This window comes from Cnephaeus nilssonii, assembly GCF_951640355.1.
Source record: "Cnephaeus nilssonii genome assembly, chromosome: 1".
NCBI classification, from domain to species: domain Eukaryota; kingdom Metazoa; phylum Chordata; class Mammalia; order Chiroptera; family Vespertilionidae; genus Cnephaeus; species Cnephaeus nilssonii.
The window spans coordinates 48,548,104-48,566,069 of record NC_137072.1 but is presented as its reverse complement, the minus strand read 5'-3'; the positions used below and the strand labels follow the sequence as shown (position 1 = coordinate 48,566,069).

Below are 17,966 nucleotides of genomic sequence, written 5' to 3'. Positions count from 1 at the left end.
TAATTCCTAATCTCTGAATGATATAAGATCTTACCATTTCAGATTTTCTATTTTCATTCTATTTTCTTTTTCCGTCTCCCCAAATAGCATTCTGATTAATGAACAGCTTTTATTTATTTACTTATTTATTTTTCAAGAGGAAGGCTTTTAGCCAAGAGCCTACATACCTAAAGTTTTGAGGATATCATTCCATTTCAAGCCATGATATAGTCCTAAAAGACCCAAAAAAGGGGGGTGGGGATGGAAATTTGGCAAAATGTCCTGTCTGTTTCTACTGTATTAATCAGTGTAACTGAGACTTAGACAGCTGAGATCTTCCATCCAAGTTCCCACGTGCTGTGGGCACCCACACCAGCCAGGACCTCTAGCTGGCACTGCTACAGTAGCTGCTTACTGAGAGGGAAGTTTAAGTGCATTGTCACTAGACAGGCTGGATTTCACAGGCTCCTGTGAAATAGACTGATTTGTATAAAAACATATTGCTGCCCGGCCAATGTGGCTCAGCAGTTAAACATTGACCTATGAACCAGAAGGTCACAGTTCAATTCCCGGTCTGGGTACATGCCCACGTTGCAGCTTGATCCCCAGTGGGGGGCATTCAGGAGACAGCAGATCAATGATTCTATCTCATCATTGATGTTTCTATCTCTCCCTCCCCCTTTCTCTCTAAAATCAATAAAAATATATTTTTAAAATATATAGGTAGGTAGGTAGGTAGGTAGGTAGGTAGGTAGATAGATTGCTATTCTCTGACCTCAGTTCTATGAAAGATACTTTTGTGATTCTGTTTGTCCTATGCATATTTAAAACACCCAGTTTTCAAAATATTTGCATTCGCTGAGGTCCTACTTATGGGCAGGGGACTTACACGGATTCTTTACCTGCCTAGTAGGTTTCAGCAGGTCAGCTTGTTTGTTCATCTGAGCTCTCTTAGTGAGGTGGTGCTGTTGTCTAAGTTATAAAGTAGATAATCCTTTGATACCTTTTATGGGGTCTAGAAAGTTCTGTTGATTGATCTCATGGAGCCAGTCCATGGAACAATATTTTTTAATTTAACAAATTTATTTCCCATATCAATATAACAGTACCTTTGTTCATTGGTTTCTGTTGAGTGGTTCATTTAAACCTCAGTAAAACTGTAGCCTTGATTTGATTTGTTAACATGTGGAATTATAAGCTGAAGATAGAATCCTAGAATTTCAAGAATACTAAATTTACTAATAAATGAGTTAATAGATCAGCAATCAGTAAGCTGGAATGAGAAACAACAAAGCTATTCAGAATGGTAAATGGAAAAATAATCTTAATACGTGGCTAAAAGTCCAGTTTATATACTTCATTCCTATATGATAGGGGGCAGGGAGTAATTCCTTTGCAAAGGTGAGGAGATAGCTGATCTGGGAATGAAAAATGACCCACGGCCATCACGGCTGCCAAGCCCATGGGTTATAAGTGCTTGCTGCTGACAGTGTTATCTCCTGCCCCTTCTCCAACTTCCCAGACGCCCTTGCACTTGGCCGTGATCACCAAGCAGGAGGCTGTGGTGGAGGACTTGCTGAGGGCTGGGGCCGACCTGAGCCTTCTGGACCGCTTGGGAAACTCTGTTTTGCACCTTGCTGCCAAAGAAGGACAGGATAGGATTCTCGGGATTTTACTCAAGCACAGGAAGGCAGCTCCACTGATCAACCACCCCAACGGGGAAGGTAAGAGAAAACTCACACATCATGGCATAACCGTCGCTATCTGCGTTCTAAACAGTTAGTCGGTGTTTGATAAATGTGAGCTATTATTTTATTTGCACCTGAAGTGCTTTTAACCTTAGTCACCTGGAGTTATCTCTGTGAGGACTTCTGTTGCTCACCAGAGCCGATTCCTTCAGAGATGACTTGGGAGAGTTAGTCAGGAGAAGGAATGAGCAGAGGCCCGACAATACTGGGCGTGAACTGGAGAAAGCATCATTTACTCCGAGAATGTTTATTTGCCCACGGTGTCTCCTGAGACCATAAAAGGAGACTGTGGGTTTCCAGGTACCACAGCTGACTTACAGCGCCTGGAAAGACTGGCCGGAACAGAGGCTCCCTCAGCACCAGACGTGCTGCCACCCGCCAGCCTTCCCCGCTGTGGGTCAGTCTTGTCACTTCCTTCAGCTGCAGGGAGGGCCGTCCTGGGACCGCCTTCCCGCCCCGTGACAGTCCCTGTGCTCGGGCCGCAGGTCTGAACGCCATCCACGTAGCCGTGATGAGCAGCAGCATGCCGTGCCTGCTGCTGCTGGTGGCCGCAGGGGCGGATGTCAACGCGCAGGAGCAGAAGTCGGGCCGCACCGCGCTGCACCTGGCTGTGGAGCACGACAACATCTCCTTGGCCGGCTGTCTGCTCCTGGAGGTAAAGGATGCCCTTGTTTGCCTTCGCATTAAATGCCAAGGGCGATTTAGGAAAATCTTTTCAAAAAACGGTGCTGGTGACAGCCTTTCTCCCTACATTCCACTCTTACTTCACGTCTACGCAAGGCTTCAGAGCCGCAGCTTCAGACATTCCCGTGGGCCCCGCCCCGGAGCTCGCACTGGGGATTATTTCAGCGGCAGAGCCTGCCCCACAGGGCACCTGGGCGAGGAATACAACTCAAGGAGCCATGAGACCGGGGCGGGGGGGGGGGGGAGGGGGTTCAGGGGGGCGAGCGCACCTTCAACTCACCATTTGCTGTGTGGGCCGGGTTGTAGGGTGATGCCGACGTAGACAGTACCACCTATGATGGAACGACACCCCTGCACATAGCAGCCGGGAGAGGCTCCACCCGGATGGCAGCTCTTCTCAAAGCAGCAGGTAAGGCCGCCGGCAGGCCGCTGTGGAAAATGGTGTCAGCAATGCAAACCCAGCTGCAGCCCGGCAGCCCTGTCGCCTTCCGTAAGCCACAGACCTGCTGCTGCAAGGCGCAACTCACTGTAACGGCCACAAAGCGCGGTTCGCACTAGCAATCCTGGGCTTCGTCCTGAGCGTCGTGTCAGTTTTTACTCTCTAATGCACCCGTTCGTCGTGGGTTTGGGTTGTTTAGTGGACTTCCATGACAACAGATCTTAAACACAAATTTAATTCCTTCTAGAATTCTGAGCAGTACAGTATCATCACATCAGGAGTCCCCAGAAGGAGGAACGTATTGGTATAAGAAATAATTTAAAGATTTCCTTTTGCAAGAAAGGGCTCTTAGAAGTTGAAGTAAGAGGAAAAAACAAAGGGGACATGTATTGATAGTATATTGAGTACTATCATGTGTGAGGCACTAAAAATTAGTAGCATTGATTGACCTAACTCTGTACCAGGCACTGTGCTAGGCATTGCACATGCACTATCTCGAGACAAATCCCATCAGTATTATCCCATTTTATAGCTGAGGAAACAGACTAGAGAAACTTTTTCAACTCAGTCTCAGGGTCCCAGTAACTGGCAGAGCTATGACTGAACATAGCTATGACTGAGCTATGACAGTCTGAACTTCCAAACTTTATTCTCCCTACTATGTTTCTCTCCCTACCGTCTCAAGGATCTGCAGGTGTTATTCCATTTAATCCTCTACTCCTATGAAGTATAGAAAAATTAGTCCTGCTCATTCTTGAATCTCTAGTACCTTGAATACTTAGAATCTCCAAGTCTATTTAATGAAATTGGTATTTCATATCTGCCCAGATAGTTCAGATTTACTTGAGAGGTTATTAAAAATTTTTAGAAAGGAAATGCTTTATTAATTCAAGAAAACAGAGCAGATTAAATATCTTCTTAAAAAGCTGAGTCTAGAAAGATGTAGGAATTTCTTTGGGGCACCACATTTTTCTGACAAGTAAAATCATATCCCAAATAAATGTGCTGGCTTCGGCAGCAAGCATCCCAGCAGCCTTTTCTATTCTTTGTCTAGTTCAACTTTCTCTTGAATAAGCTTCTAGTTTGGTAAGTCAGTGGTTGTATTTAAGAAATGCCTTCAGGCAAGAAGCTATAACCCTTTCAAAAATGCTTTATCTTGAATGCTCAGTATCCCATGGGAGGAGTTTCAAGGAGCAGTGTCTTTAGTAGATAAATGAGGAAACTCAGATGAAAAACCTGGTCCTGGACCTGGAGAGTATCATGTTAAGTGAAAGAAGTCAGTCAGAGAAAGATAAGTATCACATGATCTCACTCATATATGGAATCTAAGTAACAAAATAAACTGTTGAACAGAGTGGATCCAGAGATATGGAAGCATGGAACAGAGTGTGGACTCTCAGAGGGAAGGTGTGGGGAGGGGGTAAGGTGGGGGAGGGGGTAAGGTAGGGGGGGGGAGGTAATTAACCAAGAACTTTGTATGCATATATGCATGGTCCATGGCCACAGACAATGGGGCAGTGAGGGCCTGGGGCTGGCGGAGGGGTGGGAGGGGGTCTAGAGGGAAAAGGGGGACACACATAATACTTTCAACAATGAAGAATTATTTTTAAAAAAGAAAAACTTAGTCTTGGGCTCAAAGTCCTGAAGAAGGTCACTTAAGGAAGCTACATAGCTCAGCTCCTCTGGTCTTTGGTCCTGTCATTGTTCATCTGAATTTCTCCATTGTTTTCATTGTCAGATGGCACTGCCTCTTACATCAGGCTAGGACTGGGATAATGAAATAAGAAATAGCATCAAGATTCTCCTTGGACTCTCATGAGACACTCCCTATTATGTTTTTAATCTTTATTGAAAGTATTTACAGATGTCCCCTTTTTTTCCATGGACCCATTCTAGCCCTCACCAGCTCCCCCCCCCCACCCCCCTCAGGCCTTGACCACACTATTGTCTGTGTCCATGGATTATGCCTATATGCATACAGTTCTTTGGTTAATCACTTCCCACACCCACACCCACCCCCGCCTTCCCTCTGAGATTCGACAGTCTGTTCCATGTTTCTATGTCTCTGGATCTAGCACTCCCTATTATTACAGTTAGCACAAGTCACATGCTCTCCCAGCAAGATAAAAACAAGTTCCTCCTCCCATAAGGGTGTGCTTCACTTAATGCTGTCCTGAGACATTAAGCTAAACTCTCCTTAAAAGAGTTGCTAAGACTTTGAAAAATAACTTGAGCTCTAATCTTGGAGTTACTCTTGGTGTTTTCTTGCTGTGGGCTAAGAAACAGACTAGATTTTCTAAGATCAGCCGTAAATTCTTCAGTCACTATCCATCCTAGCAGAGGTGTTTTTTGGTGTTTTTGTTCAGTGATCAGGGCCCTGGCATGCTGTACCCAAGAATAAAACTGAACATGTTGTCACTAGACAGCAAGCGTCTTTGTTCTTTTGAGCAACTAGGGGAGGAAGTTGAGACATGCACATAGTTGTGAACTTTAGGACTCTCATCCTGAGGGTGCGCCCAAGCACCTGTAAACTGCCTTTGTTGGTTCCTAAATTAAAGATGCATCATTCAGTCTATCCTATGGAGTTAAGTGTGAGAGTCAGAGTATTCCAAGTCTTTTTTTTTAAAAGTGTCCATGGATGTATCAGATACCTTGACAATCAAAATAAATTAGAATTTAAGAGACAGTCTCTGGATATTTCTGTAGAAATATATATATTAGAGGCCCGGTGCATGAAATCGGGCCTAAACAGGCAGTCGGACATCCCTTACACAATCCAGGACTGCTGGCTCCCAACTGCTCTCCTGCCTGCTTTCCTGATTGCCCCTAACCGCTTCTGCCTGCCAGCCTGATCACCCCCTAACTGCCCTCCCCTGCCGGCCTGATTGCCCCTAACTGCCTCTGCCTCGGCCCCGCCACCATGGCTTTATTCAGAAGGACATCCGAAAGGCCGTCCAGAAGATATCCGATCTAATTAGCATATTACCCTTTTATTGGTATAGATAAGTAATGTTTTATATATGTATATAATCTGACCCCTGCAGGCAGTTGGAAGTTGAAGAGGTCTGGGTTTACTTAATGCTGTGTAACTTGACTTCGCAGGAGCAGATCCCCTGCTGGAGAACTTTGAGCCTCTCTATGACCTAGATGACTCGTGGGAAAGGGATGGAGATGATGAAGGGGTTGTGCCTGGAACCACACCTCTCGATATGGCCACCAACTGGCAGGTGAGTATAGCCCCAGTGTTTATGGCAGCTCCGGGGGGCGGGTGGGGGTGGGAGCTGAATGTTCAGGAATGTAAGAACAGAGGGTCTGCCTGGGTTTTTATTCTCCAAAGCCCTTGCCTTTTGTTTTTTAAGAAAGTCTCCTTATCAAGAGCTGGTTTTGTTGTGTGGAGATATGTATGCCCCCAACAACAATCTGTGTGCTTATCTTGAAAAGCTTATCCATGAGAGATCTAGGTCAGCAGAGTTCTGAGTGTGAAGTATATGCCTAATCTGATCCGAGTTAAGTTGTGAGAGAGGTTAGACCAGAGAAAACACAAAATTCACATTAGGAGGTACCCATTCTGAACTCACCCCAGGATTGCCTCCGTCTTCATTTCTGAAGCTAGAATAAACGCTATGGTTTGCTTGAACTTTGGTAAGTGATTTCTCCAACGTAGAAGGAAACCGGGGAGTCTTCTGAGGAGTTCAATAATATGAACAGAGTAAACAGACTTAAAGCCTTCCTCAAAGCGCCACTCATCTGAGACCTGAAGGTGAAAAGCAGGTATGAGGTCCTCCTGGCCCGGTGAGAAGAACCGGAGGGAGGAGGTGGGCAGCACACAGATCTCCAACACAACGAAATCGGCTTCCTCTGGGAGGCGCTGCTCCACATCCAAAAACGGCTCCTGCGGCCCGCGCGGATTGGGCCGAGGGCCCCGGCAGAGACCACACGGTTCTCCTTTTACGTCGGCACCTGGCTTTCCCAGAAGCCTCGCCACAGAATGCAGAAAGATAACCCAGTTCAGTGACCCAAGCCTTCCTTCCCCGGGGCAGCCAGCAGCCCCGTGACTGCAGAGGACACAGAAAGGCCTCTATCGCTGTGGGATTTTTTTCAGTTTTAACTTAAGACTTTTCTGGCCCCTCAGTTAGAATGTAGAGGCTAGAAGGCTAATACCAGGCCTTATGAGCATTTCTGTACCTCTGTTTGAACAAGTTTATAAAACTCCTTCTCGTAAGCCTTTTCCTAGGGAGGGGGTCAGCGAGGGGACACAGCTGCACAGCTCTGAGGAAGGGCAGCCCCCCACACCCCAGCTCTAGAGGAGACCTCACTGACCAATGACTGACCACGACATGGCTGGCGTGGCCGCCTGCACTGCCTTTGGCCCTTGCTCTCTCTGAGGCTGGGTTACGTCCTCCAGCCCTTCTCAGACAGCTCCTGTGGAACAGCCTCCCGCCCCGAAGTCCCAAAGGGCCCGCGTACCCTGGGCCATGGCACTGACTGCTCTCTCCACTCTTCCATCTTCAGGGTACCAGAGCCTCCCTAGAAGGACACGCTGAGTTCTTAATTAAAAAAAAAAAAAATTCCCTTGTGGTCCCTTTAATGTGCAGTTGTTCCCTGTTTTTCTCCCACCAGGTATTTGACATATTAAATGGGAAACCCTATGAGCCCGAGTTTACAGCTGATGATTTACTGGCACAAGGTGAGTTCTCTTAGCCAGTGCTGTCCCCACACCGTGACTTGGAGGGGGTGGGGAGAGCTGGCGTTATCCGGATGTTCTGTAAAAGGCACAGTGGTTATTTCAGAATCAGAAGGTCCTGGAGGTATGAAAGGGAGTAGCCGGTTGTAATCTGCTGAAGCACAAGCGGCTGGTGCTCAGCGGGGCTTCTTCGGACTCTCCGGGAAAGGAGCTTGGTGGCCTCCAGGGGGCACTGGAGGGTGAGCGGTGTGGCAGCCACCCCGCCCTCCAGAGTGTCCGGTTCAGCCCGGACAGCCGTGTTTCTTCTCCGTTTCCTTCAGGAGACATGAAGCAGCTGAATGAAGATGCAAAGTTGCAGCTCTACCAGTTGCTAGAATTTCCCGATCCAGACAAAAACTGGGCCACCCTGGCGCAGAAATTAGGGCTGGGGATACTGAATAACGCCTTCCGGCTGAGTCCTGCTCCTTCCAAAACTCTCATGGACAATTACGAGGTAACACATCGCCTGACCTTGCTAACCATGTGTATTTGACTTTGCTCTGTTGATGTCACTACTGGGCACAGCCCCTTCCCTCTCCCTTGATTATAAAGAAGAAAATCCATCCTTACCCATGTCCTGAGGGTGGCCCCGGCCAAGTTTAAAACCCTCCTTCCTGGAACGCTATTTCCAGATACCTGGAGATTTTATGCAAAAATGACACTTAGGGCCTGGGCCAGGTAGCTCAGTGGGTGGCAGCGCCATCCCAATGCGCCAGGGCTGCGGGCTCAATCCCCATCGGGGCACCTACAGGAGACAACCAATGAATGCATGGATCGATAGAACAACAAACCAACGCTTCTCTCTCTCCCCCTCTCTAACATGAATTTCTTTTTAAAGGAATTTTTTGAAAATGCTACCTAGAGTGTCAGGATGGTCACAGAACGCTGATGTCCCTAAATAAACACAACAGACTGTAATCAGTATTCATGCCTTTCCTCTCCCAAGAGCGTGCCTGATCCCGTATCAGGACATGGAATCCGCTTTCTGTGAGGCCACTCCTAGTGGAGCCATTACCTGGTGACGTTTTCATTTCTAAAACTAAAAGATCAAAAAACACGGGGAGAAATTATTTTCTTTGGAAAGTTGGGTTGATAGCTCCTGTTTCTCAGTGGTTTTCAGGGCCTCAGCTTCCACAGGGACACTGCTCACACTTAGCTCGAGGTGGTTTCCCTGCCTCGGCCCACACACATCCCTCCCCCTCCCTCTCTCCCCCTCCCCCTGCCCCCCGCCCCCCATACTATAAAGCACTTCTCTGTAATTTCCTGAGTGCTTTGAGCTGAAACAGGAAACTTGACTCAGAGACGGCGTTTTCTTAGACGCCCTCTGCGCCGACCTCTCCAGGACCACCTGGCTCTGGTGGAGGAGGAAGCAGCTTGGAGAGGGAAGGGGTGTGGTGTGGCGTTCACCGCGCCTGGCTGTTCCCTGCACCGGTTTTCACACAAGAGCATGCCCTTCCTTCCTTTCTCCCCTGCAGGTCTCTGGGGGGACAGTAAGAGAGCTGCTGGAGGCCCTGAGACAGATGGGCTACACGGAGGCCATCGAGGTGATCCAGGCCGCCTCCTGCACCGCGGGCACGGCCGCCCCCGGCCCCGCGAAGACCGCCGCGCAGGCCCACTCCCGGCCTCTCTCACCCGCCTCCACGAGACAGCAGATAGGTAAAGAGAACAAAGCAGTTGAGATATTCTCCTGCCTCTCAGGCCAGTGTGTTCAGTCGCTTGGGATACAGCCTGTCCTCCCCACCATTATCTCCTGGATATCCTGTCCCGGTGTCTGTCTCCTCCCCGCCTGCCCGGGGCTCACAGTTCTCCCTCCTGCCCTCCTGACACCACTGCTCAGGTAAAGGGCTGTCCCCAGGAATGGTCACAGTTACATGTGAGTTACTTAGGTTCACAGCAAATCCTAAAAACAACATGTGGGTGGTTAAGGTAAATAGTATTTCTCTTATCTTTTAAATGTAAAAGAGATGGAGAGAGAAATGCAGGGGAACAGCACGGGCACTGCTTCCCCCCCCCCCGCTCCTCAGCCTCCCCCCCCCACTCAGGACATCTCATTTCCCCCCCTATCCCAGCCCCTCAGCCTCCCCCCCACTCAGGACATCTCATCTCCCCCCCTATCCCAGCCCCTCAACCTCCCCCACACTCAGGACATCTCATCTCCCCCCCTATCCCAGCCCCTCAGCCTCCCCCCCACTCAGGACATCTCATTTCCCCCCCTATCCCAGCCCCTCAGCCTCCCCCCCACTCAGGACATCTCATCTCCCCCCCTATCCCAGCCCCTCAGCCTCCCCCACACTCAGGACATCTCATCTCCCCCCCTATCCCAGCCCCTCAGCCTCCCCCCAACTCAGGACATCTCATCTCCCCCCCTATCCCAGCCCCTCAACCTCCCCCACACTCAGGACATCTCATCTTCCCCCCTATCCCAGCCCCTCAGCCTCCCCCCCACTCAGGACATCTCATTTCCCCCCCTATCCCAGCCCCTCAACCTCCCCCACATTCAGGACACAGACCTATCTCCCATCGCTCTTGGCTCTACCTGTCAGCCACATAAAACATGTAACGTGATGGACTCGCTCACAGCCCGACAATCCTGTATTTCCCTTTATTCTCCCACTCTCTAAGCACCCATCTAATGCTTCTTCTTTCCCACCCCCAGCATCCCTTCCCCTGCACTCCTGGTTTCTCCCTCCCACTGGATCACCGAGCAAGCATGCTGTGGTTTCCCTCATTTGTCCAAATAAAACAAAAGCACTCCTTGTATCCCACTTCCCCTTTATCTACAATCCCTCTGCTCGCCACACAGCAGAGCTGCTCAGGAGAGCCTCCCAGAGGTGTTCTTTCCGCCTTCTCTCCTCCCCTTGGCCCTGCAGTCGGACCCATCCCCCCTCCACCAGGTCTGCTCACCTCATGATGCCCAGCATCTGGTCACCTGCTCACCGTCCTTCTCGTCTTCTCCACTGCTCTCAGCACACATGCCAGTTGGCCATCCCCCCTGCTTCACACAGTCTCCCCTCCTGGCTTTCCCACAGCACACACACCTCGGTGCCTCCTCCGCACGCCCCCTTTAAAGTAACAGCCCTCCAGAGCCCAGTCCTGGGCCCTCCTTACTTGCCCTTACTTACAGGAGACTTGTTCCCACTTGAACGGAGTATTGGCCATGTCAGTCAGAAGCACTGCCACGCTCCAGGAGGCCCAGACAAAAGCCTAAGCGTTCCTATGAACGCGCCCTGGTCCAAACCGCCATACAGCCAGCCATCTCGTTTCTTCCTCTCTGCAGCCACCACCCTCGTCCAGTCCCCTGTCACTGCTTGTCTCCATTCCTGCGGCAGCTCCTGATCAGTTTCCGTTTCCCTTCAGTCCATTCTTCACACAACAGGGAGTTTTAGAAATTAGTGAGAGCCCCGGCCGGTGTGGCTCAGTTGATTGAGCGTCGTCCCATGGACCAAAAGGTCACGGGTTGGATTCCCCGTCAGGGCACATGCCGTGGTTGGGGGCTCGATCCCCAGGAGTGGGCATGCAGGAGTCAGCTGATCACTGTTTCTCTCTCACATCCGTGTTTTTCTCTCTCCCTCTCCCTTCCTCTCTAAAATCAATAGAAACCTATTTTTAAAACCTTAGTGAGATTGTGGTACTCCTGTTGTATACTCTCCAATTCATTCACCCATTCAACAAATCTTCACTGCACACATCCTGTGTGCTTAGCACTGTTGGAGGCTTTGAGCAGTAAAGGCAAGTCCCTTCCTTTTTTTTTTTTAATATATTTTATTGATTTTTTACAGAGAGGAAGGGAGAGGGATAGAGAGTTAGAAACATCCATGAGAGAGAAACATCGATCAGCTGCCTCCTGCACACCCCACACTGGGGATGTGCCCGCAACCAAGGTACATGCCCTTGACCGGAATCGAACCCTGGACTTTTCAGTCCGCAGGCCGACGCTCTCTCTATCCACTGAGCCAAACCGGTTTCGGCGGCAAGTCCCTTCTTTATCCGTTCTCTGTTTTACACGTGGCTGCCCTCTGCCCGTCCTCCCACCCCTCTGCCTGCTGCTCCATTGTCCTTGCGCTCCCCTGGCTCACTAGCCCACCCAGTCTGAGGGCCGTGGGACCTGCTCTTCCCCTTCCCTGCAAAGAGCCTCGCCTGCCTTGCTCCTTCTGGCCACTCAGTTTTGGCACCCGTGTCACCTTGTCAGGGGGCCCTTCCAGGGGGGTCGAGACAGGAATAATGTCACCACCAGGAAAACAACCCACATCTGCTGCCTTATGACCTGATGTTCCTTCCGCACAAAGGAGTGGGTACTATGTATGAAAAAGCCCTTACGAAGCCCTTGATTTGTAGTTATTATTAAAATACTTCACAGTTCCCAACGCATAAGAGAAACCCAATAAAGATTGGATGATTGGATAAGTCCGTCAGTAACAAGACAATAGCCATGTCACTGCCATTAGAGTCTTCATTTTAATATTGGAATTTAATATATAAGAGGGCATTTTGATTCAGGTATATTAGACTTCTGTTCCTTTGATCACTCTCTCTGTATAGGAAATAATTCACATTGTTCATTCAAATCCATAAAGACACTTCTCAACAAGAAGATTTTGACCTAATTGTCCCGTATAGACTCATTTTCATCAAAATCACTTTATTTTTTGCTACCAAAATTTCTTTTGAGTCAGTGTATAGAGCTTAATAGCGTATGAGGTCCAGAAAGGGACTCTTATTTTTAGTTCCTGCTTCTTTCACCAATTTATTTTGCTTAGTTTCAGCAGTTTCCCCTACTTCGGCTATAAAATAGGTAATACAGTGGTTGGAAAAATACACCTGATTTCTAAGAAAGAAAGGGACACATTGAGTCAAGAGAATTCAGAAAGGATTCTGATAAACATGAGACTAGGTTGTAAGAGAGACGTGAAAACATTTGGCTAGTTTTGGTATCTTCACAGTTTTGGTATCTTCACAGTTTTGGTATCTTCACAGTCTTTCTATTACTCTGGGTGCTCTTGGCCCCTCACCCCACTGTGAACGGCAGTGGCAGCCGTCGGTGTAGGTGGAATGTAGTGACTTGTAGAAGCTAATGGGCAAAAACAGCCCACATGCCTTTTCGGTCGAAACTCTGAGCTGGGCTGGAAGGAAAGGTATGAAAGGAAAGGCTGGCCTGGTTCCCAGCTGCACCCTAGTGACTCCCTGCTGTTCCCCCTCAGACGAGCGCGACGACAGCATCTGTGACAGCGGCGTGGAGACGTCCTTCCGCAAACTCAGCTTCACAGACTCTCTGACCGGCGGCAGCTCACTGCTCACGCTTCACAAGATGCCCCACGATTACGGGCAGGAAGGACCTATCGAAGGCAAAATTTAGCCCGCTGGCAGTTTCCCACGCCCTGTACAGCAAAGGTCTGCAGTTCCGTTGGATTTGCCGAAAAAAGGAAGGGACAGTGCACCCGGGGTGCTTGGAGGGACACCGGCCGGCCTGGGTGGTTCTGGACTTCACCCCAGGCCTCCGAGAGAAACCTGGCTGCCTCTTTTGGTTCTTGAGTGAATGTCAGTGCGGCTCCCTGGCAGAGAGCAGCTAGCAGCCACAGCCTTGGGCGGGGCTGGTGCCTCTGGGAGGGGGGGGCGCCTGTGGGCCTTACCAGCTGCTTTCCTGTCATCGCCGCTGCCCCTCTGCTGCACGCCCGCTGTCACTGAAAGGCTAACGGTCCCCACCCGGCGTTCTCTCTAGCTGCCCACGGCACAGTTGTGCTTTCAGATTAAGGATTAAGAGAATTCTTAATATTTTATCAAGGATATCTTAAATGGGGTGTTTTGAAATGAGGGTCAGTGTATAATTAAAAAATGCTTCCTGCTTTTTCTAATGTGGTTTATCTCTGTGATTTGAAAAAGAACGTGTACGTGTCAATATTTAAACATGGTTACAATCAGTGCTGAAAATGGTATTTTCCCCCTTTTTCTGCATTTTGCTATTGTAAATATGTTTTTAGATCAAATACTTTAAAAGAAAAAAATGTTGGATTTATAAATGCTATTTTTTATTTTACTTTTATAATAAAAGGAAAAGCAAATGGATGGCCTCGTCTTATTGGATCTAGACAGATACTGTTCTTGTAGCCACAGGACCATTCCACAGCCTGATTTTCACATTCACATTCCCCTGGACCAGTGGTCGGCAAACTGCGGCTCCCGAGCCACATGCGGCTCGCAAGTCGCGGTTTGCCGCTCTGTTGACTAATGAGTTTGCCGACCACTGCCCTGGACAGTCAATATTTTGATCTAGAAATAAAATTCTCAAAAGAAGAGTGTGCTAACTGGCAATGAAAGCTTTGGGTTTGTTAAATCCTTGCTTGGCTCGTTCCATTTGGGCTGGATCCCCTCCCCTTCCCCATCTCCTGCCCGAGTCTCCTCCTCACGCCCCAGGGTGTTCTCATGCCTTCGTGGTGCACAGAGGATTGGAATTGCAGCATCCCAGAGGGCCTTGGACAAGGAACCTTGCAGCGCGGCGCTCTGCAGAACTGCTCTTCGCTCAAAGAACTGGAAATGAGGGAGCGGAGAAATGAGAAGTGCATGAGGTGCTGTGGTGGACACGGGGATGTGCCACCAAGATCCCTCTTTCACAGGGGACTTGTGGGCCCAGCCGCTGGGAGCACCCTGGGCAGACGGCCTCAGCTGCGGAGAGGTCACGCAGGTCACACCCACTTCCATGGCGGCTCCATATAACACTGATCGACGCGCTGGATGAAAGCCCGTCCAACCCAGGACACCGTTGAAGGGCCGTTGGACCTCCAGAGCTCCCTCAAGGTGGCTGAGGTGCTGTTCGGGTCTGCATCCCAGCTTAAGGCGTCCCTCTGCCCGGCACTCTTTTTTCCCCTCCTTCCCACAGGGTAGAGCCCCGGGCACTCCCAAATGAACATCCTGCACGTGGGTCTCCGCCTGTGCCGGCTTCCCCGAGAACGCAACCTGCACAGACGCGAGGAGCTAGTGCTGACCAATTGTTCACAGCATGTGAAGTCATTGTTTGTGAAAGCACCCCAATGAGGTATGCAGTTACCCTCAGTTTGCAGACAAGGAAATTGAGGCTTCAAGAGTTGGAGTAGGCAATGGCGAAGCTGCTTCTGAGTTTACACCCAGGTCCGCTTAGCTCCAGAGCTCATGGGTTGCAGAATTACCTTGGTAGAATTAGAAAGTGGATTAAAATAATTGAGTCCAAAAGCAGACCCCAAAATATATAGGAATTTAGTATACGATAAAGTAAAATTTCAAATCAATGAGGAAAAGATGATTAATCAGTAAGTGGATGTTCCAACTCGTAAATTGCTTGGTTAAAAAAAAAATCCATCTGAACTCCTGTGTTCCTCCTTTCATCCAAATAATTTCCAAGTCTATCAGAAATTAAACCATAGAAATACTAGAAATGCTAAAAATCATGGACAAATAACCTTGAAACAGAGAAGGCCTTTCTAAGCAAGACTATTCAATGGTGTAAAATAGTTGATTTTACAGTGTGTCCCAAATGAATGAGTTTTTTTAAAATTCTTCTATTGTCTATTACACTGCCATTTCTCCATACATCCCAATTAATTACTCCAGTTTTTGAAAGTTGTATCTTTAAATTAAAAAAAAAGAAATAGATCTGACTTTAATTCTCCAACAAACCCATGCCTCCACTCCTCCACAGTTCCTCTGTGCCAGGTGGTCCTTTCCCATCTGGCCACCATGAGGCCCCTGTCTCACAGGACGACGCGGACACCCTTCCCGCTGACGGAGGAGGCCCACCCCTTCCCTGTGAACCTAGGAGGACCTGTGACAAGAATAGAAGTGATTTCCAAGCTCAGGTCGGAAAATGCAACGCAACTGCTGCCTAGTCCCCCTGAGTCACTCCCTCTTGGAACCCAGTTACCATGCTCGGAGGGAGCCATGTGGCCACGTGGAGGTGTCAGCCAACAGCCTTCACTGAGGTCACAGCCAGTGCCAAATTCAACCAGCAGATGTGTGAGGCAGGGAAGAAGTAAGACGATTCCAGCCTCCAGCCATTGAGTCACACCTGACTAGCCTTCATGCTACCTCAGCTGACCTTGCCCAAGTCGAGTCAGGCTGCTCAGCCCAGCCGGAGCTCATGAGTAAATGAAGTAATGATTGATGTTTTAAGCCCTGGGTGCAGAGTCGATGGTTACCACTCTCCAGGTCTCTAACCTGGCAGTTCCCCCACCAGAAGGTCACTTTAAAGAGAAGCTGACTTCAGGAGGAACAACGAAGCAACTCATGCTGAGACTAAAAATAACATCCCCCTTTTCAATAGGAAGCCGCATTTCTCTTCAGTTCCAGAAGCTTCCTCTTCCTCCCCCCTGCCCCCAGATCTCAGTGCTGACCTGGGCCTCTGCATGCTGCTCTAAAGAAAAGGCTAGTGATGCCAGCTGTGCCTCTGAGGCAGGAGTTTTTCGTTTTGTACCAGCAGATGGGGATGCGTGCCAGGAGGCGCCCGGCTCAGGTGGAAAGCTGCAATGGGCTGAACTAACCCTGCCCTGAAAGCTCAGTCTCTCGGCAGGAAGCCACTTAAAAATAGCTTCCTCAGAACCTCCGCCTCCTCGTGATGTCCCCGTACTCTGCAGGCCTAACCTAGGCTTTTTCAGGATCAGCCGTCTTTCTTTTCTGGCAGAAGGAAGCCCTGCTGCTGCTCATTCACCCATCTGAGTGCCCTGCAGGAGTCACAGGTGGCGTGGATGTTCCTGGCCTCCCCCAGGGGGTGCAGCCCCACGGACCAGCCCTTCTGCAGCTTAGCGGGAGGAAGGGAGGGAAGGAGCCAGGCGGATTTGAGCATTTATGACATTGCTACCCCCTTTGCATGAATGATTTCTGATATTCTCAAGACAACCTTATCAGGTACATAGTAAACCCCAACTTTACAATAAAGAAACATCAATGAAATAGTAACTAACTCACCCAAGGTTCAAATCCAGATCTATCTGATTCTGCAGCTTATTCTTTAATGATGTCTGAAGTCCTTTGAAGAAAAGATGCTGCATTTAAAAGAGGAAGAAAACCCATACGAATCTGTACAAAGATGATGAACTTATACTCCAACCGAAAGGCAAAAAGAGAGTATTACTAAAAGCATATGTTGCTTACATATTAACATGACCTGCTTTTCTTCCCTAACAACAGGCGATGAATTTTTCAGAGACCGGACACCCGTGGTTTCATCCCTTTCTCCTTATTTTGTGCTTTTGATGGAATTTTCCTTCTGATTTGTGCTTCCCCAGGTCGTAGACTTGGGGAGGCACAGGAGTCAAGAGAAGATGAAACTGAAATTCTGTTTATTTTCTTAAGGATCACAGAACTTGGAGCTGGACAGGATCTCAAAGATCACCTACATAACTCACCCCTGTGGCCATCGTGTTCAAACACCCACAATGGGAAAACATCTCCTCACACAGCCCTCCCTACAGGCCTGCTGCCTTGTTTAAACACCAGTCCCAGCGACAACAAGTTCCTGTCCGCTGGTTTCCTAGGTCGTCGGTTGGCTTAGGGGTTGGGGGAGACACTGAGGAGGGGTTTAAAATTAAAGGAATGTCATTCTCCATTATTATGGATCCCAGTATGTCTACAACAGCCTGCTTCCATTACCCTGGACAAGTGACCAGTTGCACAAATTGTTGGAGCGTCTTAGAATGAGAGGGATATAGGGGCTGCTTCTCACTTCTATTAACTACCTTTTCTATGTCACTATCTCTTTTCAAAATGATTATTTCATTGAAATATCACAACAGCCCTCAAAGAACAAGTTTTCTTAAGCGTCTGTTACATGTGAGGCACTACAATGGGTGGTCATCATTCATTACTTTATACTAGAGGCCCGGTGCATGAACATTTATGCACTGGACGGGGGGTCCCTCAGCCTGGCCTGCCCCCTCTCACAGTCCGGGAGCCCTCAGGGGTGGGAGGTGACCCGGCGATCAGGGGAAGGCGACGCCTCCATCACACTTCTGCTGCTGCCACTGCCAGCAGCGCAAGCCTCAGCTGGGCCTGGTTACCTGAGCCTCAGGCGGCCCTGGGTGGCTGGGCAGCTGCCATCTGAGGCTTGCCTGCTCCTTGGGCCAGCCCTGGGCAGCTGGAAGGCTGAGGGAACTGGGGGACTCTGGAGGCAAGTGCGTGGAGCTGCCAGACCGGCCTGGGGGTGGGCCCGGCCGTGCTGCAGGCCTGCTGCCCCAGTAGGGCTGAGGGGACTGGACGCCGCCATCTTGTGGCTGTGGGCGCCGCCATCTTTGTGAGGGCATGACAGTAAATTAGCATATTCCCTCTTTATTAGATAGGATTACTTATTCAAAAACCCTGTGAAGTAAGAATTTTGTCTACATATTACAGATGAGGAAACTGAGGCACACATAAACCATTTAACTGCAGGATC

General features: G+C 49.2%; 1 protein-coding gene across 4 annotated transcripts in view; it reads left to right on the top strand.

The window, feature by feature from the left end:
* NFKB1 (nuclear factor kappa B subunit 1) overlaps positions 1–13,633 on the top strand; it is a 129,131-nt gene extending 115,498 nt beyond the window's left edge. For all 4 annotated transcript variants that reach the window (XM_079774498.1, XM_079774497.1, XM_079774500.1 and 1 more), the window contains 8 exons: positions 1,502–1,703; positions 2,213–2,382; positions 2,718–2,820; positions 5,953–6,077; positions 7,471–7,537; positions 7,855–8,027; positions 9,049–9,229; positions 12,772–13,633. In XM_079774498.1, coding sequence (XP_079630624.1) covers positions 1,502–1,703; positions 2,213–2,382; positions 2,718–2,820; positions 5,953–6,077; positions 7,471–7,537; positions 7,855–8,027; positions 9,049–9,229; positions 12,772–12,926 — 1,176 coding nt within the window. In that variant the 3' untranslated portion in view covers positions 12,927–13,633. The remainder of the gene's footprint in view (positions 1–1,501; positions 1,704–2,212; positions 2,383–2,717; positions 2,821–5,952; positions 6,078–7,470; positions 7,538–7,854; positions 8,028–9,048; positions 9,230–12,771) is intronic.
* Positions 13,634–17,966: the final 4,333 nt, after the last annotated feature.